We start from the raw sequence: 27,498 nt of genomic DNA on the forward strand, positions 1-27,498 counted from the left end.
TTCTTGGATCTTTGATGTGATTTGTTTTATTATTGTAAAGTTTAGGAAATATTTAACCATTATATCAATTTTTTTGACTTATTCTCACACTCTTGTTTTTCTTGGACTCCTATTACATATATATTAAACTATTTGAGATTGTCTTATAGGACAGTCAGTCTTTTTCACTTTTATTCAATCTTCTCTATGTTTTAAACTGCTAGTAAGCCCAGCCAGTGATTTTTTTTTCTTCTTTCTTTCTCATTTCAGTATTGCAGCTCTAGAATGCTTACTGGGTTCTTTTTAAAATATTTTACACTGGCCAGGCATGGTGGCCTATAATCCCAACATTTTGGGAGGCCAAGGCAGGCAGATCACATGAGGTCAGGAGTTTGAGACCAGCCTGGCCAACATAGTGAAACCCCGTCTCTACTAAAAATAAAGAATTTAGCTGGGTGTGGTGTTGGGCACCTGTAATCCCAGCTACTCGGGAGGCTGAGGCAGGAGAATCACTTGAACCCGGGAGGCGGAAGTTGCAGTGAGCTGAGATCACACCACCGTACTCCAGCCTGGGTGACAAAGTGAGACTCTTTCCCAAAAAACAAACAAACACACACTACACTTTTTTTGCTGAAAATCTCTATCTGCTGTAAATCTTAAAATCCAATGTTTGTGCCTACTTGGATTTGCTTTTATTATTTATATATTCGAGGGATTTGGTTTTTATTATAAACGCTGCTTTCTTTATTGCCCTGAGTTAAATTTTCTTTCTTGTATGTCTAAGATTTTTTATTCTGGACATTTTGGATGATATATTTTATGTCTGACTTCTGATAATTCTAAAAAGTATTGAATGTTACTCTAATAGCATATTAACTCGCTGAACTCATAGGCCTGTTTTTTATGCTTTGTTAGGGCAGAACTTTGGAAATTTTAAGGTGTTTTCCAAGCTTCTCTAACTTGAAGAGACTCAAGATTCAAACCATGTGCCATTTGCGGGCCTTGTTAGGTAGTGCTTGTTTTTTCTTAGGCAAGTTTAGAGTTAACTGTTTTTTAGTGTAGAGTTTCTCAACCTGAGTAGCACTTGACATTTAGGGCTAAGTAATTCTTTTTGGGGATGGAGAGGCTATTCCATGCATCGTAAGATGTTGCACAGCGTCTGTGGCCTCTACCCACTAGAAAGCGTCCCTCTGGTTGTAACAACGAGTAGTGCCACCAGTCATTGCCAAATCTCTCCTGGGGGGCAAAATTGCCCTGTTTGAGAATTATTTTTCTGGATAGTGCTCTTGAATTCTAAGACATGGTCTCTCTGGTGTTTGGACTGTATGCTGGGTGTGTTAATGATATGTAAATGAGGTTTCTGCACCCTGGTCGGGTGAGAATTTCAGTACCTCACCTCAGTTTGACCTTCAGTATCTCTGTTCAGCTCACTCCTCCTTAGCACTAGCTCTCTGTTAAGGCTTGGGTGGCCTTGACCTGTGCCTGCGCGTCAGCCAAGGACTTGCAGCACCCCCACCCCATAGCCTTCTGGGGCCCTTCCCTTCTGATACCTCCTTACTGTCCAGGGCCATGCAGATGCCAGCGGCTTTAACTAACCCAAGCTCTGACCTCCGCCCCTTTGCTCGGCAGGGCTGCTGTGCTGTGTTTGGACTTCAGTTCACTGCCACAGGCGGAAAGTGGTGTCCTGGCTCAGAGCCAAGGCAATGCTTGGTGTCTGGAAGCATCTGCCTCCTAGTGTTGTACAGTTCTGGGGCAGAGGAGTGGGCTGTTATGGCATAAGCCACTTAGCCGTGGCCAGAGCCCACTCTCTCTGCTAGTTGAATAGCCCAGATGTTTATGAGCTGTGGAGCTGGGAGCTCCAAGCGTATAGTACAGGGTGTGGTCATGTGGGCTGCAGGAAATGCCTGATTAACTTCCTTACTGAATAGATGCAGGGTGAGGGCATATGCTAGACTGGGGGGCTCCAGCATCTGCCATCTGTCACCTGTGTGCTTAACAAAAACCCCAATCCCGGGCCCATCCCCGGCCTGACCTGCTATTTCAGAATTTCTAGGGAAAGGGTCTGGAAATCTGTGTATTTAATTTGTGCCCCAGGTAAGTTTCTGTGCTGGAGGATGGCTAAGGGAACAACAGGTTTGGAGAGGGAGGCCGGACATGGCTTCCTTGGAAGGGAAAGGGCCGCATGAGGCTCTGCATTCCTTTCCCCAGGACTTAAATGTTGAAATCATGGCTGATGATTTAGTTTTTAAAAATGTTGATTAATTCAATTTTTAAATTTTAGCTTTCTTCCATTTTTTCTACCTTCTAAGACATCCTGTTATAGCAAATTTTTAAATTTTTTCATTGCCCTGAAAATGTTTTTATTTCTCCTTTTTTTTTTTTTAAAGATACTTCTCTAGGTTTAGAATTTGTATTTTGTGGTTATTTACTTTCAGGCCTTCAAACATAATTGATTTGTTTTTAATCTTTTTCTGTTAAAAATTTTAAAAAATTGTGGTAAAATATACATAACGGTCAGGCATGGTGGCTCACACCTGTAACCCCAATACTTTGGGAGGCTGAGATGGCCGGATCACTTGAACCCAGGAGTTCAAGACCAGCCTGGACAACATAGTGAAACGCTGTTCCTACAAAAAAAAAAAAAAAACAAACCACAAAAGTCAGCCAGGCATGGTGGTGTGCACCAGTAGTCTCAGCTACTTGGGAGGCTGAGGTGGGAGGATTACCTGAGCCCAGGAAGTCGAGGCTTAAGTGAGCCATGATTGTGCCACTGCACTCCATCCTGGGCACTGGAGTGAGACCCTGTCTCACAAAAATATCTATCACATAAAATTTGTAATTTTTGAAGGCATGGTGGCTCTTGCCTGTCATCCTCTGGCGTCCTCCATTTTACTTTCTGTCTGTAATAATCTGACTACTGAAGGGACCTCATCCAAGTGGGATCATACCATATTTGTCGTTTGGTGAGTGGCTTATCTCACTTCGCATCGTGTCCTCAGATACATTTAATTTTGGAGTTTATGTCATACATTTTCTCAGCATTTAGTGAAAAAGTTCTGCCTCACCCTGATCCTCAGCTGTGGTACTGCCTATTTATTCAGCTGTAGTGGAAAAGGAAAGAATTTCAGAGATTCTACCCTTTTCTGGCTTCTTGCTCTGACCAACTGCCCGTGTCCTGGTGTGGGTGAAGTCCTCATCTTCTGCTTTCTACCACCTCTGGAACCCATTAGCCGAAGGAACAGGGTCATTTTCTCTTTTGGGTTTCTCCTGGGGGTGATAGCTGTGGGCACAGGTCTGCTATTTGATATGCTTATCATTGAGTCGAGAAAGTGGGAAGGAGGTACCTTGGTAAAGAGTGTCTGTCCCTCCTCTTTCTCTGCATTTTTCTCCTAATTCCTTTATCCTCATCAGTGAAAGAGATGAAGGCATTACTGCATTTGATACGTTTGCTTGTAAAAATGTGTGTTAGTGAAGAAGTCATTATTAAGACGTTTTCTGACATCTGTCATTTTTTTTCCTGCTGCACAAATCTCTTCATTTTCTTAAAGTTTCAAAGATAATCTTTGAAAAGGGAATGAATGATGGAATGAATTTTGCAGTATTATAGTATTGTGCACTGTTACTTTAGGATTACTGAGTATCTGGCCTACTCAAGGTCAATACTTCGATAAATACACAACATTAGGAAAAAAGGAAAATCACATATGTAATATATTTTCATTTTCATTTGACCGATTCTTAGTAAAATTATGGTGAGTCTGTAGAGTGCAGATTGCTTCCTCCAAGTATTTTTGGTCTGAAAGAGGCCACATGAAACATGTCGTATTTGAGAAGCTACATTGTAAACACATTTCTTATTTGTTTCTTATAATTTTCTATTAGAAGTGGAAAGCAGGCTGGGTGCATTGGCTCACACCTGTAATCCCAGTACTTTGCAAGGCTGAGGCAAGTGTATCACTTGAGGTCAGGAGTTCGAGACCAGCCTGACCAACATGGTGAAACCCCGTCTCTACTAAAAATAAATAAATAAAAAAAAATTAGCCAGGCAAGATGGCACATGCCTGTAATCCCAGCTACTTGGGAGGCTAAGGTAGGTGAATCTCTTGAACCCGGAAGGTAGAGGTTGCAATGAGCCAAGATCACGCATGCCTTTGTACTCCAGCCTGGGCAACAAGAGTGAAACTCTGTCTCAAAAAAAAAAAAAAAAAAAAAAGAGAAACATGATAAAAAAGATTTTAAGAAAATGATGATGGATGCCAGACACAATGGCTCATGCCTCTAATCCTAAAACTTTGAGAGGCCAAGGCGGGAGCGTTGCGGCACACGCCTGTAGTCTGTTACTTGGGAGGCTGAGATAGGAGGATTGCTTGGACCTCAGAGGTGGAGGCTGCAGTGAGCTGTGATCATGCCACTTCAGCAAAAAGAGCAAGACCCTGTCACACACACACAACAAAAAGATGATAGAAGTTTGGTTTTTTTCTTCCTCTTCAATGGGGGTATACTGCATTCATATTCTCCTTAAGATGATCTTGTCTGCCCTAACCCTAGACCATTTATTTGTCCCCATGTGTGTCCTCACTGTCCCTTCTTTACCCACTCCTGGGCTTGTCATCCTCTCCATATTTTCCTTTTCCTTCCTGTTGCCCTGCCAGTATGTCTTGCCCATCACTCTGTTCCCTTCTCAGTCGATAAACCAGTTCAGTTGGGGCTTGTTTTTCAGGCAGAGAAACTGGAGATAGCAGGGTCTGGGGCTGAGGGGTCTTTCGGCCATGGTGGGGGGGTGTGGCCCCCCTTTGAAGAGATTATTGTCAAGCCTTGTTACATCTTCTTTCCATGGGTATTGGTAGAGTTGATTAATTAGATTGTACTAATTTCCTTCAATATATATTGACTGCCCCACCACTCACTGAAACACTAATTTTTTTTTTCCTTTCTTTTCTTTTCTTTTCTTTTCTTTTCTCTTTTCTCTTTTCTTTTCTTTTCTTTTCTTTTCTTTTCTTTTGTTTTCTTTTGTTTTCTTTTCTTTCTTCTTTTTTTGAGATGGGGTTTTGCTCTGTTGCCCAGACTGGATTCCAGTGGCGTGATCACTGCTCACCACAGCCTTGAGCTCCTGGGCTCAAGCAATCTTTCCACCTCAGCCTCCTGACTAGTTGGGACTACGTGCGTGTGCCGCCATGCATGGTTAATTTTAAAATTTTTTTGTAGAGGCAGGATCTCACTATGTTGCCCAATCTAGTCTTGAACTCCTGGGCTCACATGATCTTGCCACCTTGGTCTTCTAAAGTGCTGGGATTCCAGGCATGAGCCACCCCACCTGGCCTGCAGAGAACTTTCTGTATAGGTTTTCAGGCTTGTATTCCAGCCATGAAAAATCAGGCGAAACAAAAGAAAAGCCCCAGAAGGCAGTGAAACTGTCAGATTATAAAGAACATACAGGTTGTTGATTTTGGATGGACATTTTCGTCTCCTTAAATTTCTTTTCTTTTACAGAATTAGGGAAGGAACGTGACTAACTTTGTAGACTAGTCACCCATCATGTGTACGAGGAAGGAGGATATGAGCCAGTCCCTGGGTCATCCCCTCAAAAACAGAGATTATTGGTTTTAGATTATGCAGTCGTTAAAGTAGATGTGTTGTTACTAAGCAACTCTGGCCAACAGTATTGGAAAAATACAGGCAATTTTCTGCTTCAAGTGACTAAGCATACTCATCCTAGTTGCCTGTTGCAGAAATACCCAGTTTAATTAGAAGTTGCATTACCTCACAAACTCAACTCTGGGGTAGGGTCATGAACTGGGAAGTAAGCAAAGCATAAAATAAATAAGATAGATAATACTTGCTTTATGTGCTTATTCAGACCGTATTTACTCTGACTTTACTTACAACACTCCTAAGCCACATCCCAGTCTAAAACAGTAGTGGGTAATGGTGTGACATTCTGATGAGAATAAAGAGGCACCTGAAAGCCTGACAGCCAGGGGCAAGATGGATCAGAAAGTACCAGAATCCGAAAAGTGTGGCCACTTGGGGACTCTGCGGGAAGAGCATCCCTGTCCACCAAGGGTCATTGACACAGGGTCAGAGCCATTTTGTTGTGAGGAATTTGCATCGTGAAGGTGATGAACTGCAGTTTGCATCTTTTGTTTTATTTATTATTATTATCATTATTTTATTTTTGAGAAGGAGTCTCACTGTCACCCCGGCTAGAGTGCAGTGGCGCAATCTTGGCTCACTGAAACCTCTGCCTCTTGGATTCAAGCAATTCTCCTGCTTCAGTGTCTCTAGTAGCTGGGATAGCAGGGGCGTGCGCCACCACGCCCGGCTAATTTTTGTATTTTTAGTAGAGACAGGGTTTCACCATGTTGGCCAGGCTGGTCTCGAACTCCTGTCTTAAGGTGATCCTCCCTCCTTGGCCTCCCAAAGTGCTAGGATTACAGGCATGCGTCACTGCGCCCAACTGCATCTTCTGTTTTAAAAGGACTATTAGAGAGGGGAGAAAGACATCTGTTAAAATGAAGATAGGATTAATGCATTTAATCCAAGAAGGGATATTCGTCTCACCAGTTTGGAAAACTCACTTCCATGGAAAGGTCATTCTCTCCTCCCACCTCCTTTTGACGGTGATATTTATGTGGCCACACTGGTTAAAATAAGAAAGAAGAAACAGTTTATATCTTTCAAATGAAACTAGACATTACATGATTTATTTTTAAGAAATTGAATAAAATTAATGTTTTGTTCTAGATTGTAGAGTTTTCTTGTAATCCCAAACGTATTTCCTTGCCTGCTTTCAGTAGTGAGCAACTATCAAATGGTGCCCTGCTCTGATGGTGTTTACTTCCACCATTCACTGTATTGTTCTTAATGGCCATGCAGATTCTAGAGTAACCAATAATTAGATACTCAGATGTCTTCCAGTTTTCAGTAATTAGATTTTTAGATGTCTTCTAGTTTTTGTATGTTACACATAGCATTTTAATGGACATGATTAAAGCTGAACATTTGGACACATCCTTCATTTCCTAGGGTATACAGATTTCAAGGCTTTTGCTATGCTAGATTTCCTCCCCAAGAGTTGTTAATTACTTACATTTTCCCCAGTGAAATGAGACAGCCCTGCAAGTCCAGATTTGATGTTATATTTTAATCATCACTGTCAATCTCACCAATTTCATAGGTGAAAAATAATGCATTGTTATTTTAATTTATGTGACTTTGTGTAATAGTGGATTTGAGCATTTGCATTTCCTTGCCATTTGGGGTTTTTTTTGTGTGTGTGTGTGGTGAATTTCCTGCACACATCCTTTACTCCTTTAAAAAAAAAAAAAAAGGTAGGCATTTATAATTCATATTGATATGTAGGGGCTGTTGATTTATTAAAGATATTTTGGGTCTGGGATGTATACTACAAGTTTTGATTTCAGTTGGTTTTAGTTGCCTTTTATTTGTTTTCACGGTAGAACAATTTTGTTTTCACAGGGAAAACAAATGTAATGGTGTCTTTTTATAACCTGTCAGGTTAATGAAGCATAGAACCAAAATAGTTGCAGGACGATGATACATTAATTTACAGATTTTTTTCTGTACATTGGATGTGAACTGTTTTAAACTATAACATGGACACTTTATTGGAACTAAACTTTAGTTTTCTACATAAATGAGAAACACTGGTAACTTTGCTTCATTAAAAAAAAAAAGCTTGTTCTCTGTCAGATGTAAATAGTTTGACTTTATTTTTATCTTCTCATCTACAAAATAGGAATAATTCTTACTTGGTAAGTGTTGTTTTCTTGTTCAGTTGTCTGGCTTACAGTAGGTGCTTACTAAATGGTAGCTTGATTTATGATCATAATGACATAAATGAATATGACTTGGTCTATATATTCTGGTAGCTACTGAGGGTAACACAGATATATGATTACACTAATTGTACTTCTGAGGATGTGAGCACTGTTTTGTTGTTGTTTGTTGGTTTCTTTGGTCTTGATTTTAGGTAGAACTTAGATTATCAATTTTATACGTTCTTTTTAAATGTAAAATCCTTAAAGCCAGAAGTGTACTCTAAGACTTGTTTTAGCTATATCTCACAAATTATCATTATCATTTACTTTAAAATATTTCAGATTTCCCTTATGATGTCATCTTTGACACATGCTTATTTAGAAATGTTAATATTCAGATATTTTTAGAGATATCTTATTGTTGATCTGTAATTTAATTCTGCTGTCACCAGAATACATTCTGTGTAACAATTTTATGTTCAGATATTGATTGACGTTTACTGATGGCCCAACATAAGGACTATTTTACCTTAAAGGTTAGAAGTATACAATAGTAAAATTCTATTACCCTTCCCCATCTTTTGTACTATTGTCATATGTTTTATTTCTGTATCCAAAATGCACTATTACCATTTTTGCTCTAAGCAGTTAGTTGTTTTTCAAAGTAATTTGTCTTCTTTTTCTTTTTATTTTTTTAGACAAGATCTCACTCTGTCACCCAGGCTGGAATGCAGTGATGTGATCTTGGCTCACTGCAAACTCGGCCTTCTGGGTTCAAGTGATTCTCCCACATCAAGCGATTCAGCCCCCGAGTAGCTGGGTCTACAAGTGCAGGGCACGATCCCTGGAGAATTTTTATATTTTTTGTAGAAATGGGGTTTTGCCATGTTGCCCAGGCTGATCGCGAACTCCTGACCTCAAGCAATCTGCCCGCGTTAGCCTCTCAAAATGTTGGAATAACAGGCGTGAGCCACCACACTCAGCCTGTCTTTTACATTTACTCACATTGGTCATTTTGGTTTCTGTGTATTCTTTCTGTAGATCTGAGTTTCCATCTGATATCATCTCCTTTTAGCTTGAAAGGTATTCTTTACACTGTTTTTTTTACAGTTCAGGTTCATTGCTGATAAAGTCTCTCAGAAAATGTCGTAATTTCACCCTCATATTTTAAAGGACATTTTTTGTTGGTGACAGAATTTTGAGTTGACAGGGTTTTTTTTGTTCTTTTTTTTTTGAGTCAGAATCTCACTCTGTCACCAAGGCTGGAGTGGAGTGACACGATCTTGGCTCAGGCAACCTCCCAGGTTCAAGCGATTCTCCTGCCTGAGCCTCCTGAGTGGCTGGAATTACAGGTGCCTACCACTGTGCCCAGCTAATTTTTATATTTTTAGTAGAGGCGGGATCTCACCATGTCGGCCAGGCTGGTCTCGCAGTCCTGGGCTCCAGTGATCTGCCCACCTCAACCTCCCAAAGTGCTGGGAATACAGGTGTGAGCCTCCGCACCTGGCCAGTTGTTTTTGTCTTTCTTTCAGCACTGTAAATATTGTTCTGTTGTCTTCTTGTTTGCATTGTTTCTGGTGTGTCAGCTGCTGGTTGTTTTTGTTGTTTCTCTGTGTTTAATGTGTGTCTAGGTATAGATCTTTGTTTTTGTCCTTCATTGGACTTGCTAAGATTCTTAATAATGTAAATTAGTATTTACTACCGACTTTGGTAAAATTCCAGTCATTATTTGTTCAAATATTTTTTTCTTCCCCTATTTCTTCTTCTTTTAGGACTCCAAATACATGAATATTTTATTGCTTAATATTCTCCCATAAGGACCCTCAGTCTTTGTTCTTTTTCTTAACTCTTTTTTTCTATTTGTTCTTCAGATTTCAGTTGTAAACTATAGAAGAAAGGGTTAGCGATTCTGGGAATAGATCAATGGAAAGTATCTGCTATTAATGATATCTAATTCATTTTTTATTTCAGGTATTACCTTTTCAGTTCGAGAATTTCCATTTGGCTCTTTTTGGTATTACCTATCTCGCTCCTAAAAATCATATGTACTTGTTATAACCATATTTTTCTTTAACTCCTTGACATATTATAATAGATGCTTCGTAGTTGTTGTTTACTAATGCCAAAATCTGGATCATTTCAGATTTTTTTTTCTATTGCCATTTCCCTCCTTTGATTACAGGTCCCATTTTATTGTTTCCTTGCATACCTAGTAATTGTTTTACTATGTTGAACATTATGATCGATATACTATAGGGAGTCTGGATTAAAGAGCATTGAGTTTTGTTCATGCAGGCAGTTAAATTGCTGGCAGATTGGCCCCTTCAGCATTGAATCCATCCATCTGTCTGTCAGTCAGATAATCGTAGGGCGGGTAACTCCATTCTGAACTTATTCCAAGTGCACAGCTATTAATCTAGGGTGAGATCTTTATTACTAAGACATAGCCTTCCTGGTGTCTCAGTTGAATGCCTGAGGCCCCAGTGGGGATTTCCTTCCTCTCCTCGGGTGGCCTCTCCTGCTGCATGACCTCCAGAATCTTCGGTCAGCACTCAGCCCCATAGCTGCTGCTTTCTTAGGTCTCATGGAATCTGGCCCTTCTTATGAAGCCATTGGCAAAGTATCCTGAGTAAATCCCTACTGAAACTTCTGGGGCAAACCCTCTGCTACTCAGGCTCACAAATTCCAGATGCTTCTACAACTTGGAACAACTATTTCTTCTTCCACAGCTCAGTGAAGCTGTTCTGTTTGGGCAGAAAATGTCCCCAGGCATAAAGCCAGGTCAGTCCCGGGCCACCACCTATATTTCCCGTCTCTTGAGGCTCACAGTCCTGTGTTACCTCTGGTCCAGGGCCTGAAAACAGCTGTCATATGTTTTGCTCGGTGTTACAGTTTTCCCGGGGAGGACAAGTCCTCTCTCATGGTTGGAAGCAGAAGCCTGGCAGTTTGCTTGTCAGCTGTGTCTTCCTAATTTTTTTTGAAACGGAGTCTTGCTGAGTCGCCCAAGCTGGAGTGCAATGGCACGATCTCAGCTCACTGCAACCTCTGCCTCCTGGGTTCAAGTGATTCTCCTGCCTCAGCCTCCCGAGTAGCTGGGATTACAGGCACCTGCCATCATGCCTGGCTAATTTTTGTATTTTTGTAGAGATGGAGTTTCACCATGTTGGCTAGGCTGGTCTCGAACTCCTGACCTTAGGTGATCTGCCCGCCTCAGCCTCCCCAAGTGCTGGGATTACAGGTGTGAGCCACCGCGCCCGGCATGTCTTCCTCATTAATAATATTCATGGCACTTCATGATATTTTTTATCCTATCTGGAGTATGACTGATTTTATTTCAGCAGATCCTTAATTTCTGAGTTGGCAGTAGAGTTATCATTCACTTGGGTTAACTTCTGTTACAACCCGAGTATCTGCCCAGCCTTTTATTCCACCTCTATACCTGGTGATGTATTACTACTGGTAATACATGAATTACAAGTAGCCCTCCTGGTGCACACAGAGAACTTTGTCTTTTTCACAAATTGGCATCTGTGCCATCTTACCTAATCCTCATTGTTGGCAGCAGATGCCATCTGTGGATGATGGTTCAAGTTGGGCACAGTTGATTTCAGATTTCTTGAAAAGGGTCAGCTTAGGCTTAGAGTTTGGTGTTGACATTTTGCTTTTATTTTGTTAAAATTAGGTATCGAATTAACATGCTTTAAAAGTGTGGTGTATTTTCTGCGTGTGGGATTAACATACTTGTATGTAAGATTGGCTTTGTAAGTATTTACAGATAGTTTGTAGTTAGTAAGGCACGTTACGTTCTGTTTCTTTCCTACAGGGGCAGGCTGGTCTCTCTCCTTCCCTCTCTTCTTCTCCCTCACCTGCACCTTTTCTTCTTTCTTTGTATTTTATGATTGATTCACTTATATTTGCATAATAGCATTTTTAAATTTTTCTTTTTTCTTTTTATTTTTTGAAACAGAGTCTCACTCTGTTGCCCAGGCTGGAGTGCAGTGGAGCAATGTTGGCTCACTGCAACCCCCGCCTCCCGGCTTCAAGTGATTTTCTGCCTTATTCTCCCAGGTAGCTGGGATTACAGGTGCACACTACCATGCCTGGTTTAATTTTTGTGTTTTTAGTAGAAACAGGGTTTCACCATGTTGGCCAGGCTGGTCTCGAACTCCTGACCTCGAGTGATCTGCCTTCAGCAACCCTAAGTGCTGGGATTACAGGTGAGAGCCACTGCGCCTGGCCATGTTTTAACTTTTAAAAGTGTTTTCACTTCTCTCTGTCCCTTTTTTTTCTATTCACATAGCTTGGTTGACTGTCTTGTTGCCTCTTGCCTGGACTGTTATTGCAGCAGCGACTCATTCTCTTTCTTCCAGTAGTCTCCTGGCCAATCACTTCTACTGTTTAACCTTCCTTAAGTTGAGTTTCTCCCTCTAACTTGAAAATCCACACATACTGTTCCATATTGCCTTCCATAAGCTTCACCTGCTTCAGCCAGGTTTGGGGTGTTCTTTATTCAGCAGCCCCCACATCCCCCTTCTCCGTACTTCTGTCCTAGCGAGGCCTCCCATGTAGCACTCTTCCCTTCCCTCCTTAAAGTCCCTCCTTCATCGTCCAGGGTCTCTACCACCCATTGTCCCTCAGTTGGAACTGCCCCGAGTTCTCTGTGCAGGTCACAGTTGAATCACAGGTGTCTGGACATACCTAGCCCTGTTTCCCAAGGCGAAACCCATGACTGCGTCACCGTATCTGTTGGGGCTCCTGGTGTCCTCCAGATAGTTGATGCTCTGTAAACATTTGTCATTTCCCATTGATCACATTGAAACCCTGTGATCCAGGCAGAGTGAAGAGATTAAGGCCCCGTGTGTTTAATTATGTTGCACATCGAATTAATGATTGGTACGGATTTATAGTCCACATCCTCTCATTTCATTCTTTTGACAGCCTCTCTGTTCTTCTCTAATTTCGCTCAAAATTACTTTGGTTGGCTCTTAAGTAGAAACTTACATCATTGTATACTTGGGGGCATGTCCAAATTCATTAAATGAGGTGAGAGATTTTTCTTCTCCTTTCTACCCCTCGCTTTGCTGTCCTGGCAGGACACAGCTGCCACCACTAAAGGTACTGGGAGGGCTGAAATGCTGGTCGTTAGAGCTGTTGTCTTGGGTTATCTGGTCTTGACATCACACAAGACTTCCTCAGGTCTGCTGTGTCCTAAGCCTGACTTAGTGTCACTGTATGAACACAATTCTCTACCTACCTCTTTTATTTCAGGCACTTCGTCTTAGTAACATGGCCATGGGGAAGACAACCACAGGCCAGATAGTCAATCTGCTGTCCAATGATGTCAACAAGTTTGACCAGGTAAGCTGCAGTTCAGGGATCCTTTTTCATTGCATTAAACACCCCTGTTCCCCCTTTTATTCTTTCTGGAGACAGGGGCTCACTGTGTTCACACTGGATTGCAGTGGCAGGATTGTAGCTCACTGGAGCCTTGAACTCCTGGGCTCGAGTGATGTGTGATCCTCCCGCCTCAGCCTCCTGATTAGCTGTGACTACAGGTATGCACCGCCATGCCCAGCTAATTTCTCTCTTCTTTTGAATTTTCATGTCAGATGGGCTAATGTGGCAATGTCATAACAGAATTCAAGGGTGGCACATCTCACACATGTGCATGAACACCCGACTGTCATGCTCATGAACTACAAAAGGATTGCTGGCTAATTTCTTTTTTTATTATTTGTAGAGAAGGGATCACGCCTTGTTGCACAGGCTGGTCTCAAAATTCTGGCCTCAAGCGATTCTCCCACCTTGGCCTCCCAAAGTGCTGGGATTACAGGTGTGAACACCGTACCCACCCAGCGTCCATTGTTTAATACTTACCTTGTGGAGGTATCATGTTATCCAGGGCATTCTAGCTGCTGGCCATGTCCATTTTGCACTAGGACCACTTTATTTTTTTTCTTTCCAATTATTCATTCATAGACACGAACTAAAGCCTCCGCTCAGTGTCAGGGACAATGAATAAGACGTGGTTTCTGTTCTGAAGAAGCTCGCCGCCTGTCTGGGAGACAAATACACAAGTAAATTACTGGAGTATGTGGTGGGCACTATAGTACAGGCTTTCTTAGGGTACTGGGGAGCCCCAGGGCATATGGGAGCTGAATTCTGTGGCAGAGAGTTCTGGAAACTGCTCAGCTCATCAGTGAGATAGTCACTGATCAAGATCTTCTAATGCCGCTGGTCAGATTCTCTTTCAGGTCTCCCAGACCCGCTGTTTGTTTCCCCAGAATGGCTTCGTCTGTGGTGGGTGCTTGGATTTCTGCTTTAGCAGGTGTAAACCCACTGTGGTCATTTCTGTTTAGGATTTGCCTGTTCTTTTCCAGCGGATCGTTTCTGTACTGTGTTCTTACTTGATTTGCCTTTCTAGAGTCCTAAGAACGCTCTGTCTTTTTCTTTAAAGGTGACAGTGTTCTTACACTTCCTGTGGGCAGGGCCACTGCAGGCGATCGCAGTGACTGCCCTACTCTGGATGGAGATAGGAATATCGTGCCTTGCTGGGATGGCAGTTCTAATTATTCTCCTGCCCTTCCAAAGCTGTTTCGGGAAGTTGTTCTCATCACTGAGGTAAGAGAAATACCGGTGTGAAAAATGTCATATCTATTTGGTAACATCCACAGTCTTCCCAATGCTTTTGTTCAGAAACAAACTAAATGCCTTTTATTATCTCTTCTTTGCATATGTTGCAGCTCTTCAGGCTTAGCCAAAGGGGGCCTCCATCCTTATGCTGAAGGCGAATCTTCAAGGGAGAAAGGTGAAGGCATTCACCGACTCCTCCCAGCCAGCTATTCAGGCGCTGTGGCCGCAATAAGTAGAATGTCCTTAAGCAGAAATCACATATGTAGAAGTTAGTGAAACATATAGTGAATAACGATAGATTGAAATATTTCATAGGCTCCATTCTAGCTGCATACATCTTTACTGTGCTTGTGTGAGAGTTATTTTCACATGTGTATACAAGTGTGTTATTTTTACTTCAGTATTTCCATTAAATTGTAAGCTCCCCGAAGGCAGGGTGAATTTTAATGATGTATTTATAAAATCACACAGTCCTAGTAGTGTACGTGTTAGAAATATGGTTGTCGGCTGGTCGTGGCAGCTGACACCTTTGGGAGGCTGAGGCAGGTGGATCACGTGAGGCCAGGAGTTGGAGACCTGCCTGGCCAACATGACAAAACCCCGTCTCTACTAAATTTAAAAAATTAGCTGGGTGTTTTGGTACACACCTGTAATCCCAGCTACTTGGGAGACTCAGGCACAAGAACCACTTGAATCCAGGAGGCAGAAGTTGCAGTGAGCCAGGATTATGCCAGTGCACTCCAGCCTGGGTGACAGAGTGAGACTCTGTCCCCCCCCAAAAAAAAGAAAAAAAAAATACAGCTTTTGGTCAAGAGGTTAATGATGATAAATAAATTAGACTTGAAGCAGGTCCCAGTGAATTGGAAATGAGTCATTGTCAAGGTTGTCAGCTGGATCAAGAGGAGCCACTGTTGCAAGTGCATTGAGTTCTTTGTTTTATGCTTTTGCTTATGGTGTATTTTCTACTTGGACCTTCCCCTCTTTGCCATCTGGAGAAACAGTCCTTGTCCTTTGAGGCCCCGTTCAAATGCTCCCGGTCCTCTGAAGCTTTTTTTTGCTCTCCTCTTTCCCAGTGGAGTTAACAAACAGCCCTTTCTTTTCTGCTCCCCAGCACTTCATTCTCATTTTAGTACACTCCACCCACTGTGTTACTGTCAGGCGCGGGTGCCTTTCTGCCTTCCCTGCCCACCTGTGAGCTCCTCCAGGGGACAGATTACATCTGACTCATTTTCATGTCTTCCTCAGCAGATATTACAAATTCTCCAAAATACTTATTGAGTTGGGATAGATTGTTGACTTCCTAATCGAAGTCTTTTTCTATTTGTATTTTGAGTAGGACCTGTCTGTGTTGACGGAAGCAAAAGCGCTCTAGGGAACCATGTGATGCGGGTCCCTGCCTGTGCCTGCCGCTGATAAGGGCAGGCTGTGATCGCTCAGGCTCATCTCCCGTGTCTGGTCCCCCTTAGGAGTAAAACTGCAACTTTCACGGATGCCAGGATCAGGACCATGAATGAAGTTATAACTGGCATAAGGATAATAAAAATGTACGCCTGGGAAAAGTCATTTTCAGATCTTGTTACCAATTTGAGAAAGTAAGTTTTTGTATACATTGTACCGTATTTTCATACTTTTCTATTTGCTATTCTTGTTGAATGGTTTTAGAAGTTTTACTATGTGTTCACATTATGGGAGGTTCAGTACAATCCATCCCACTCCCCACCTGTGGCAGTTGGGTTAAGTAGAATGGTGGAGAATGTTATTTTCACTTGGTCTTCCATTTACCATGTTCTTAAACAGAAAACATGTATGCTTCTTACTAATACAGAAGTGAAATTCCAAATGTTTCTGAATATCCCAAATCCCAACAACGATTCTAAGATGTTAGTATTTGAGAATAATGGTGTTTAAAATAAAACTATGATTTATATTAATGTAGCCAAATGGACAGGTTATAGAGACTGGGCATATCTATATTGGACCAAACTCTATCAATCAGTGTTTTTCATTCCAAACAGGCATGGAAATACTGTTAGTTGTTCTTTGTGTTATTAGAATTTTTGGGGGGCGACTGGGCATGGTGGCTCATGCCTGTAATCCAAGAACCTTGGGAGGCTGAGGCAAGTGGATCACCTGAGGTCAGGAGTTCGAGACCAGCCTGGCCAACGTGGTGAAACCCTGTCTCTAGTAAAAATACAAAAAATTTGCTAGGCGTGGTGGTGCTTGCCTGTAATCCCACTACTTGGGAGGCTGAGGCAGGAGAATCACTTGAACCAGGAGGAGGAGGTTGCAGTGAGCTGAGATCGCACCATTGCCTGGGCAACAAGAGTGAAACTCCATCTCAAAAAAAAAAAAAAAAATGTTTTTCTGGCTTTGGATTAAATATTTGATTAGCTGTTGCATTCCAGCACATGGTACTTCTTATGATTTTCTGGGTAGTTCCTGGCCACCTCTCACCTTTGCACCTTTTTGTTGTTGTCATTGCCCAGGATGGTCTCAAACTCTTGGGTTCAAACAATTCATCCACCTCAGCTCCCCACGTGCTGGGATTGCAGGCGTGAGCCACTTTGTGTGGCTGACATCACTGCTTTTTAAAAAACCTGTACTCTCTTCCAGGAAGGAGATTTCCAAGATTCTGAGAAGTTCCTACCTCAGAGGGATGAATTTGGCCTCATTTTTCAGTGCAAGCAAAATCATCGTGTTTGTGACCTTCACCACCTATGTGCTCCTTGGCAACGTGATCACAGCCAGCCGCGTGTTCGTGGCCGTGACACTGTACGGGGCTGTGCGGCTGACGGTCACCCTCTTCTTCCCTGCAGCCATTGAGAAGGTGTCAGAGGCAATCATCAGCATCCGAAGAATCCAGGTTGGTGTCAGATGCCATTTTAAAGTTGTAGGTGCATTCGAGGTGAAATGATATCTCCTTTTATTTAGCATCACTATGTTCCAGTGTAATGACATTTAACTCTTTCATAACCAAAACGTGCTGCCATTCCACAATGTTGTGTGTACTTCCTTATCTTAGATAGGGCGCACTAAAGACAATGCAAGCATTGTGATCGTTTATTAGTAGCAACATAAACAGCAGTGGCACAGGGCTTTTGATGTGCAGGTGGTAACGGCAGGTGTGATTAAAATGTTTAAGCTGTCTAAAAGGAGGAAAAGCAAATAGATTTCATCTGTTACGTTAACACAAATGAGAAAGTAGCCAGTATAGGTTGAGTATGGTTCTTCTGTGGGCTGAAAGGAAAGAGCTTGCTGGAGGTCCCTGCTTCTTGGGCAGGAAGAATGGCCCCAACTTCACTTAGCTATCCCTGTTTGAAAATAAGTTCTTTCCTCTGTAGATGTTGTCCTTGTTAATTTTTGTGCATGCCTTTAGGATCTCTGCCGTTTCTTTCCTATCCTCTTTTCACTTTTTTCTTACTGTTGATGAACCTAACTCTACCAGACTTCTTTCTTTCCAATCGGTTGATTTCTACTTACTGCCTTGCTCCGTTTGTACTATTGTAACAAAATACCTGAGACTGGCTAATTTATACATGTTAGACATTTATTTCTCACAGTTCCGGAGGCTGGGAAGTCCAAGATTAAGGCTCTGGCATTGGTGTCTGGTCTGGTGAGGACCATTCTCTGCTTCCCAGATGGACCTCTGTGTCCTCACATTGTGGAAGAAACAGAAGGACAAACTGGTTTAGTTCCCTCCAGCCTTCTGTAAGGACACTAATCCCCATCAGGAGGGCTCTGCCGTGGCGACCTAATCACCTCTTAGAGGCCCCACCTCTTAACACTGACCCTGGGGTGAAGTTCCAGCCTATGAATTTAGAGTAGGCATGCCCATTCAAATCATAGCATCCACTTTACACACCATCACCTTTTCCTCAGTAGCTGTCACTAAATTGCCAGGGACAAATAATTTATATCACCAAGGTAAGGTCCTGGCATATAATGTATGCACAAGTATTTGTGTGTTTATGAATAAGTTGAAAATTAAAATAAATTGGCTTTGTGAGAGGGCTTGGCAAGACCTTGACTGTCTAAGCGTTTCAAAAATCTGCTTTGTTTTATTCCTGGTTCTTAATAGAAATGGATGCCCAGGGACAGACTCGAGTGAACTTAGCTGACACCGGCTGTGATTATTTTTTATTTTTATTTTTTTGGTTGGGGAGAGAGTGGGGTGGGTATTATCATAAAAGCTAAGATTCTTTTTTATGATGAAGTTTGTTTTTTAAAGACGAGATCTTGCTGTGTTACCCAGACTGGAGCATAGTGGCTATTCATAGGCAGACTCCCACTACTGATTAGCAAGTTTGTATTTCATAAAAAATATTACCTCTAAAACAGACCATACAAGGTCAATTCTTATCCTTATTCTTTCTGACAACAGCTTCAGGTAACACTGTGAAGGGATGGTCCATGCAGGTCAGTAACACTTTTTTCTTACAGCTTTTGCATCTTGAAAGAAATAACTTAGAAATATACTTTGACCAGAGTGTCTGTCTGAGCGTGCAGGACACCTTTTTCAGATGGAAGGGCCACATGTGTATTGTGCTGCTGTAATTCTCTGACTGCTGTTGCTGCCCCTCACTGTGATTGCAGGCGCTGGTGTGTGTACTGTGAACCAGGGCTCTTGGAAGCCTTTACATGTTATTTCATGTTATCCTCACAATTGAAGGAGATAAGCATTAGTGTCCCCACTTTACAGAGAATGAAACTGGCTCCTATAATAGGTTAAGGAGTTTGCCTGTCTTAGAGATGGGAATCTGTTCAGAACCATGATTTCTTAACCATTATTACGTTGCCTGTTGTATTAGTCTGTTTTTATATTGCTATAAAGAACTTCCTGAGACTGGGCAATTTGTAAAGGAAAGAGTTTTAATTGACTCACAGTTCAGCATAGGTGGTGAGACCTCAGGAAACTTGCAGTCATGGCGGAAGGGGAAGCAGGCACTTTCTTCACAAGGCGGCAGGAAGGAGAAGTGCAAGCAGGGGAAATGCTAGAGGCTTATAAAAGCATCAGATCTCATGAGAACTCACTGTCACTAGAACAGCATGGAGGAACCGCCCCCATGATCCAGTTACCTCCACCTGGTCCCACCCTTGACACGTGAGGATTATGGGGATTACAGTTCAAGCTGAGATTTGGGTGGGGACACAGAGCCAAACTGTATCACCTATGTTGCTGCCTTAGTATCCTCTGGTGTGGGATATTTCCTTCAGTGTTCTTTTACTCATCTAGTCTTACTCCAAAAACCTTGAAAGGTTCTCTGTTTCCTGTGGAGTCCAGTTTTGAACCCTAGGTGTAGAGCTTACCTGGCCACATTGTGTGTTTCCCAGCACATGACTCATGTCTGTTCCTGCTTTGGGGTCTTTGGCTCTTTGTGGCTTGAGTGTCCTCCCTTCTGTCCTTGATTTAAGCAAGTGCTACTAAGCCCTCCGGCCAGGTCTCAGGAGCCTGGTGGTACTTTTGTTCCTGCTGAGCAAGGCCAGTATGGTGCAGCTCAGAGATGATGAACACATAATGGGCACCAAATGCTGGATGGACAGAAGCAGCACCCATAGCAAAAGGCTGGGACCCAATACAGACCCAAGGTGATCCAGGCTGTACCATAAGCCAGAGGAAGGCCGAGTGAGGAAGCAGACTCGAGTTGAACATTCCCAGAACACCGGGCCCTGTTCAAGGGGGTTGTGAGGGTCCTCAGCTCTGGGGAGCTGGATCTTTTTCAGAGTGGACTGGATCGGAGTCTCTGCATTGTGATGCGTGTCCCTCTGTGCATCTCAAACCCCATTGGACTTGTCGACCTACTCTTGTAAGAGAGGGGCCATGTCTGACATTAAATGTAGACCCTCCTGGCCGGGTGGGGTGACTCACACCTATAATCACAGCACTTTGGGAGGCTGAGGCAGGTGGATCACTTGAGGTCAGGAGTTAGAGAACAGCCTGGCCAACATGGTGAAATCCCGTCTCTACTAAAAATACAAAAATTAGTCAGGCGTGGTGGTGCATGCCTGTAATCCCAGCTCCTCAGGAGGCTCAGGCTTGCTTGAACCCAAAACGTGGAGGTTGCAGTGAGCTGAGATTGCGTCACTGCACTGTAGTCTGGGTGACAGAGTGAGACTCTATCTCCAAAAAAAAAAAAAAAAAAAGAGCCTCCTGACTGGCTTCCAGGCGGTGAAACAAGTGGACTTTCCTTGGGCCACGTGGAGAAATAGAAACAGTCTTGCTTGGTTAATAAAATTACTCTGTCTTCCTGGTCATTATGAGATAAATGAAGATTAAGATTAAGACCATGGGGCTTTATATGAACAGGTAATAGCTGGTGAGTACTTACTAGGTAACAAGGAGGGGCCCAAGAGCCTTATGAATATTCACTCCTTTTACTAGTGTAACTCCCCTATCACTCCTACATGACAGATAAAGAAACCGAAGTCTGGGGAGGGTGAATAGCACCTCCATGTTTTAACAGTTAATAAAAGGCTGATCCAGGGCTTTAGCCCAGGCCGTCCATCTGTCTCGGAAGTGCGGCCATGGCTCACATCCCAGCAGTTTGGTAGGCCAAGGTGGGCGGATCACTTGAGGTCAGGAGTTCTCGACCAGCCTGGCCAGCATGGTGAAATCCTGCCTCTACTGAAAATACAACAACAACAAAAAAATTAGCTGGGCATGGTGGTGTACACCTGTAATCCCAGCTACTCTGGAGGCCAAGGCACGAGAATTGCTTGAACCCAGGAGGTGGAGGTTGCAGTGAGCCGATATCGCACCACTGCACTCCAGCTTGGGTGACAGAGCGAGACTCCATCTCAAAAAAAAAAAAAGTGTACAATCTTACCCCCACATGCACAGCATAACCTGAATGCAGATGTCACTTCTGTGCAGCAGCCATAGGAAATAATGGGGCAAAGAGCAGCCCTGACAGGTAGTATGGGGGGTTAGGACGCAGACCTTGGGTCCTCACCAATTCTCTGAGCCTCGGTTTTCTTGTCTCTAAATAAGGGGATTGGACTTAGTGTCTGGAGGTCATTTCCTGTTTTGTCTCACTATTTAGAAAACCATCTGTATTAGTCAGAGTTCTCCAGAGAAGCAGAACCGATAGGGCCCATGTGTATGTACATGCAGAGAGACATTAATAGATTGATTTATAAAATTTTCTCACGCAACTTGAAGGTGAGGTAAGTCCACAATCTGCAGGGCAGCTGGCAGGCCAGAGACCCTGGGAAGAGCTGATGATGCAGCTTGAGTCTGAGGAGGACAGTCTTGAGGCAGAATTCCCTTTTCTTTGTAGGTCTTTTTTCTCTTAAATGCCTTCAACTGATTGGGTGAGGCCCACTGACATTATGTAGGACTTCAAAGTCTACAGATTTAAATGCTAATCTCAATCGAAAAATACTTTCCCATTGATATCCAGACATGTTTGACCAAATATCTGGGGACTGTGGCCTAGCCAAGCTGACACATAAAATTAACCATCACATAGTCTTTTTTTTTCTTTTGAGATGAGTCTCGCTCTATCAGGCAGGCTGGAGTGCAGTGACACGATCTCAGCTCACTGCAAGCTCTACTTCCCGGGTTCGAGCAATTCTCCTGCCTCAGCCTCCTGAGTAGTTGGGGTTACAGGCGTGAGCCACCATGTCCAGCTAATTTTTGTATTTTCAGTAGAGGCAAGGTTTCACCACGCTGGCCAGGCTGGTCTCAAATTCCTGACCTCAAGTGATCCACCCGCCTTGGCATCCCAAAGTGCTGGGGTTACAGGAATGAGCCGCCGCACCTGGCCCATCACACACTTTAATCCTCATCTCTTCTTTTGGGATCTCCACAGGTGACTTTGTCCTCATTTTCCCCTTATTATTGAAGCCATTTGTTTAAAGATTTCTTTCCCTTCCTAAACTCTGAACGTATAAAAGGCAGACACAATGCCTCATTCATCTTTATATTACGTATACATTGCAGGCGCCCAGAAAATGTGTAAGTGAAGTCAGCCTCCAGCTTCATTACATCTGTGAGATTTGGAAAATGCCTAACAACTGAGCATTATTTTAGTGGGAAGTGATGACTGTCGTTCTCTGCTGAATTATGTCACACATCAGAGAGTGTGGCATGAAAGGGGTCCTGCAGACAATTTTCAGGGAATTGTGGTCCAATATGCGACTAGGGAAGAAATCCTTAAGATTTTTTATTTTTAGTTTTCCAATAAAATGCAACTCACCTGTGTCTAAGGCTTGAAATTCCTCTTCATGTAGATAGATGTATGCATGTAGTAAAACAAACTGACCAGCTGGGAATTTTACATTTTCCAGTGGCTAACTTTGGCAAGGTACTCTGTGTCCAGATAAAGGATGCATCTTTGAGTTGGGCAGGAAACCTTAATTTCCCCTCACGTACATAGTTTCTGGTGGGAAGGTGGGCCTAGAGTTCAGCAGTAGTGATTTTCAGTAAAGGAGAAACAATGGCCAGGCATGACTGGTAGGAAAGCGCTGGTGTTAGTGTGCTAAGCTCCTTCACGGTGGTGTTGAAGTCATTGTTGGAGGTTTTGTTTTGTCTTGTTTATTTGTTTTTTTCTGCCTTTAGAACTCTGTATTTTTTCAACCTGGATGGTTCCTGTAACCCATTTACAATTTTGTCCCCTAGTTCATCAGAATTGCCTGATGTACTGATTAAAACTAAATGATTACACCTTGGAGATTCTGCTTCACCAGGCATTGGCTGGGGCCCAGTATCTTTCGTTTTGTTGTTTTGAGACGGCGTCTCGCTCTGTCACCAAGCGGGAGTGCAGTGGTGCGATCTCAGCTTACTGCAATCTCTGCCTTCCAGGTTCAAGTGATTCTCCCGCCTCAGCCTCCGGAGTAGCTGGGGCTACAGGTGTGCACCACCACGCCCAGCTAACTTTTGTATTTTTAGTAGAGACCAGGTTTCACTCTGTTGGTCAGGATGGTCTCAATTTCTTGACCTCGTGATCCGCCCGCATTGGCCTCCCAAAGTACTGGGATTACAGGTGTGAGCCACTGTGCTCAGCCCAATATCTTTAGAAAGTGTCCTCGTGTCCCTGAAAATATGCTGTCTTTGGAAAACCTTGCCCTAGTTGTGTGATAAAAAAGCACACAAGGTCAAACTATGTGTAGCAAATATAAATGACATCAGGATCACTTAAGACTAAAATCAATTGAGAGGAAGCACACGGACACCTGTCTTGGTCTATGCTAGGCTTTTGGGGGCTAAGTTTGGAATTTATTCATTCACTTAGTCATTGACTCCACAATGTAATTGAGCCCCTGGCTTAAGCTGGCACTGTGATAAATGCTTAGATACAATGGTAAGCCAATGCACAGAAGTCCCTCCTGCTGGGAATTTCCTCCTGGGAATCAGCAAGCGGGGATTAATAAATAACCACAGAATTAAAATCAGTGCTCGTGTGTCATTGTCTTTGGAAGGCAATGTCCGAGATGCCATGAGGTGCTTTTGTAGAGATGCCGATGCCATTGTGGGGGTGTAGTGCTTCCTGTGAAGGCTCAAGAAATAGCCTGCAGCATTGTGTGTGTGGTAGTGGAGAGAGATGGGGAAGGGTTTGGGAAAGGGAGGGGCTTGGGGCAGCCGGGAGGCTGGTGCCCTGCATTTCCCTGGGGGTAATTATGTGAGAAAGCTCCTAATGTTCAAGAAAATCCACATATTTTAAATTCACCCTGGCTGCAGTCTGGGAATGCATTGGGGGCCCAGAGTAGAGGCAGGGAGATACGCCAGGAGGCTGATGAAGCAAGCAGTCCAGGAAGAGGATGATGTGATTTGGACTCAGGCCAAGTAGAGAGCCTTGGATAGATTTGAAAGCCATTGGGAGCATATCCTTATTTGGGTGTGGGGCTAGAGGAGGGATTAGTCAGAAGGAGGGATTGGGGCTACTTTCGTTCTTATGGCTGCAAAATCTTTTTACCTGGGTTCACTGAAATATGGAATACTAGAAGAAGACCAGATTTAGGGGTGAATTTGGCTTTGAAGACTGGGATACTTTAGAACTGTGCAGGTGTTTGCTACAAGACCCACTGATGGAGTCTGCCTGGTTCTGCCTCCTTTCCTATTTCTCTAAAAATGGAGGTTGTAAATGATGAGTGTAATGAATTGATCCAATGTTCACTTTTCTTCCTTGCCTCTCATGTGGATGTGTTAATGAACAATGAGAAGGTGAAAAATGGCATCAGGAGAGGAGGAATAGGTCTGCCCGATATACCGATCAGAACTAAGTGAGCCTTGACCGTAGATAGACCAGAGCTTGGCAGACACATAGAGTTTAGAAAACATTGTGTTGTTAAATTTCTTTTTTAAAAATATTTTTATATTTTAATTTTAATTTTTTTATTATACTTTAAGTTCTGGGACACATGTGCAGAACGTGCAGGTTTGTTACGTAGGTATACATGTGCCCTGGTGGTTTGCTGCAGCTATCAACTCATCATCTAGGTTTTAAGCCCCACATGCATTGGGTATTTGTTCTAATGATCTCCCTCCCCTTGCCCCTCACCCTCTGACAGGCCCCGGTGTGTGATGTTCCCCTCCCTGTGTCCATGTGTTCTCATTGTTCAACTCCCACTTATGAGTGAGAACATGCGGTGTTTGGTTTTCTGTTCCTGTGTTAGTTTGCAGAGAATGATGGTTTCCAGCTTCATCCAAGACCCTGTAAAGGACATGAACTCATCCTTTTTTTATGTCTGCATAGTATTCCACAGCGTATATATACCACATTTTTTTATTATTATTATACTTTAAGTTCTAGGGTACATGTGCACAGCGTGCAGGTTTGTTACATATGTATACTTGTGCCATGTTGGTGTGCTGCACCCATTAACTCGTCAGCATCCATCAACTCGTCATTTACATCAGGTATAACTACCAGTGCAATCCCTCCCCCCTCCCCATAATAGGCCCTGGTGTGTGATGTTCCCCTTCTCGAGTCCAAGTGATCTCATTGTTCAGTTCCCACCTACGAGTGAGAACATGCAGTGTTTGGTTTTCTGTCCTTATGATAGTTTCCTGAGAATGATGGTTTCCAGCTGCATCCATGTCCCTACAAAGGACACAAACTCATCCTTTTTTACGGCTGCATAGTATTCCATGGTGTATATGTGCCACATTTTCTTAATCCAGTCTGTCACTGATGGACATTTGGGTTGGTTCCCAGTCTTTGCTGTTGTAAATAGTGTTGCGGTAAACATATACGTGCATGTGTCTTTATAGTAGAATGATTTATAATCCTTTAGGTATATACCCAGTAATGGGATGGCTGGGTCAAATGGTATTTCTGGTTCTAGTTCCTTGAGGAATCACCATGTTGTCTTCCACAATGGTTGAACTAATTTACACTCCCACCAACAGTGTAAAACTGTTCCTATTTGTCCACATCCTCTCCAGCATCTGTTGTTTCCTGACTTTTTAATGATCACCATTCTAACTGGCCTGAGATGGTATCTCTTTGTGGTTTTGATTTGCATTTCTCTAATGACCAGTGTTAATGAGCTTTTTTTCATATGTTTGTTGGCTGCATACATGTCTTCTTTTGAGAAATGTCTGTTCATATCCTTTGCTCACTTTTTGATGGTTTTTTTTTTTTTTCTTGTAAATTTGTTTAAGTTCCTTGTAGACTCTGGATATTAGCCCTTTGTCAGATGGGTAGATTGCAAAAATTTTCTTCCACTCTGTAGGTTGCCTGTACTCTGATGATAGTTTCTTTTGCTGTGGAGAAGCTCTTTAGTTTAATTAGATCCCATTTGTCAATTTTGGCTTTTGTTACCTTTGTTTTTTGGTGTTTTAGTCGTGAAGTCTTTGCCCATGCCTATGTCCTGAATGGTATTGCTTAGGTTTTCTTCTAGGGTTTTTTATGGTTTTAGGTTTTACATTTAAGTCTTTAATCTGTTGTCTTTCTTACTCATACTTTTCCATTTCCTTTTTTCCATGTACAGAAAATGAAGGTTTTATTGTGAAGATTTTAGGCCCAAGAAGTTCTGTTTTTCTTTTATTAAGGAAAGGATTGATGGTTTTGGTATTAAGGAAGTCCAATAGGATTTTAAGAGATCTTATCTTCACAGCAAAGCACTGAAAGTCTTCAATGACTTCCACATCCAGTAAAACGTGTCTCTGAGGTTTTATTGTTCACAAAGCTGCTCCAGTTTTTGCCAACCATCCACTCTGAAGTCAATCTCTTTGACTTCAGTTCTGCTGTCTGGGGACGCACCTCACTGCTGTATTGGCAATGGCATTTCAGCTTTTTCATCCTCCTGAGTGACTAGAGAAAGTCCAGCCAGCCCCTCCAGCATCTTTACAAGCCATTCATGTGTTGAGTGGAGTCTCATTTAACCACCCAACTATTATCATGTCTTTCTCCACTCAGATCTATTGTATATTGACCAGTGCTTAGTAGGTTTACTGTGTGGATAATTTTTTGTTTTGAAGGTGGGGAACTTCTGTTCTCACATGCATGTACAGAATATTGAATTTGATGTCTTGGTCATACACTTCAGCTAAAATCAGAATTTTATTCTGTCTAGACAAGATTAAGAAGATGTATAGCCTTTTGCTTGTTGCTGTGCTGACGTGGCTGATGGCTTGAATAATTTAAGCCAATCATACAGTTGATTTCTGACCGTAGCATGTATCTGTGAAGAGCTGACCCCAAGTGCAGTGCAGTTTCATGCAGATGAGTGTGTTTGTAAGTGCAGGATGGGGGACGCATCTCTGCCCTGTACATAACTCAGTTTCAGTACCAGCTGTGGCCACCCTGAGCTGGCTCCCGGCAGGATTAGTTTTTGAGGTGGACCCTGAAGGACAGGGTGGGATTAATACTCAGGGAATCACTTTGGGAGTGTGAATGTCAGTGCTGCTGGGCCATGGAAGAGTTTGAAGCATGGTGTCCATTATCAGAGGTGTTTTCAGAAGATCCTTAGGGAGTAGTGTTTGGGAACGGTTGGTTTTGATGGGGGATGCTGGAGAAGGGACCAGTGAAAACACTGCATCAGTATCACACATGATTGCCGGTCAGTAAACTTGTGAAATTGGGTCTGGTCTTTTCCCTCCCTCCCTCCCTCCCTCCCTTCCTCCCTTCCTCTTTCTCCCTTCCTCTTTCTTTTCTTTTCT

At 42.8% G+C, this 27,498-nt stretch overlaps 1 protein-coding gene across 1 annotated transcript in view; it reads left to right on the forward strand.

The window, feature by feature from the left end:
* The window catches only part of ABCC4 (ATP-binding cassette, sub-family C (CFTR/MRP), member 4), a 321,328-nt gene that overhangs the window by 97,415 nt on the left and 196,415 nt on the right, over positions 1–27,498 (forward strand). The window contains exons 5-8 of the mRNA XM_011996653.1: positions 13,029–13,118; positions 14,218–14,381; positions 15,860–15,985; positions 17,007–17,256. Of these exons, the coding sequence (XP_011852043.1) occupies positions 13,029–13,118; positions 14,218–14,381; positions 15,860–15,985; positions 17,007–17,256 (630 nt within the window). The remainder of the gene's footprint in view (positions 1–13,028; positions 13,119–14,217; positions 14,382–15,859; positions 15,986–17,006; positions 17,257–27,498) is intronic.

This window comes from Mandrillus leucophaeus, unplaced genomic scaffold, assembly GCF_000951045.1.
Source record: "Mandrillus leucophaeus isolate KB7577 unplaced genomic scaffold, Mleu.le_1.0 Scaffold520, whole genome shotgun sequence".
Classification (NCBI taxonomy): Eukaryota; Metazoa; Chordata; class Mammalia; order Primates; family Cercopithecidae; genus Mandrillus; species Mandrillus leucophaeus.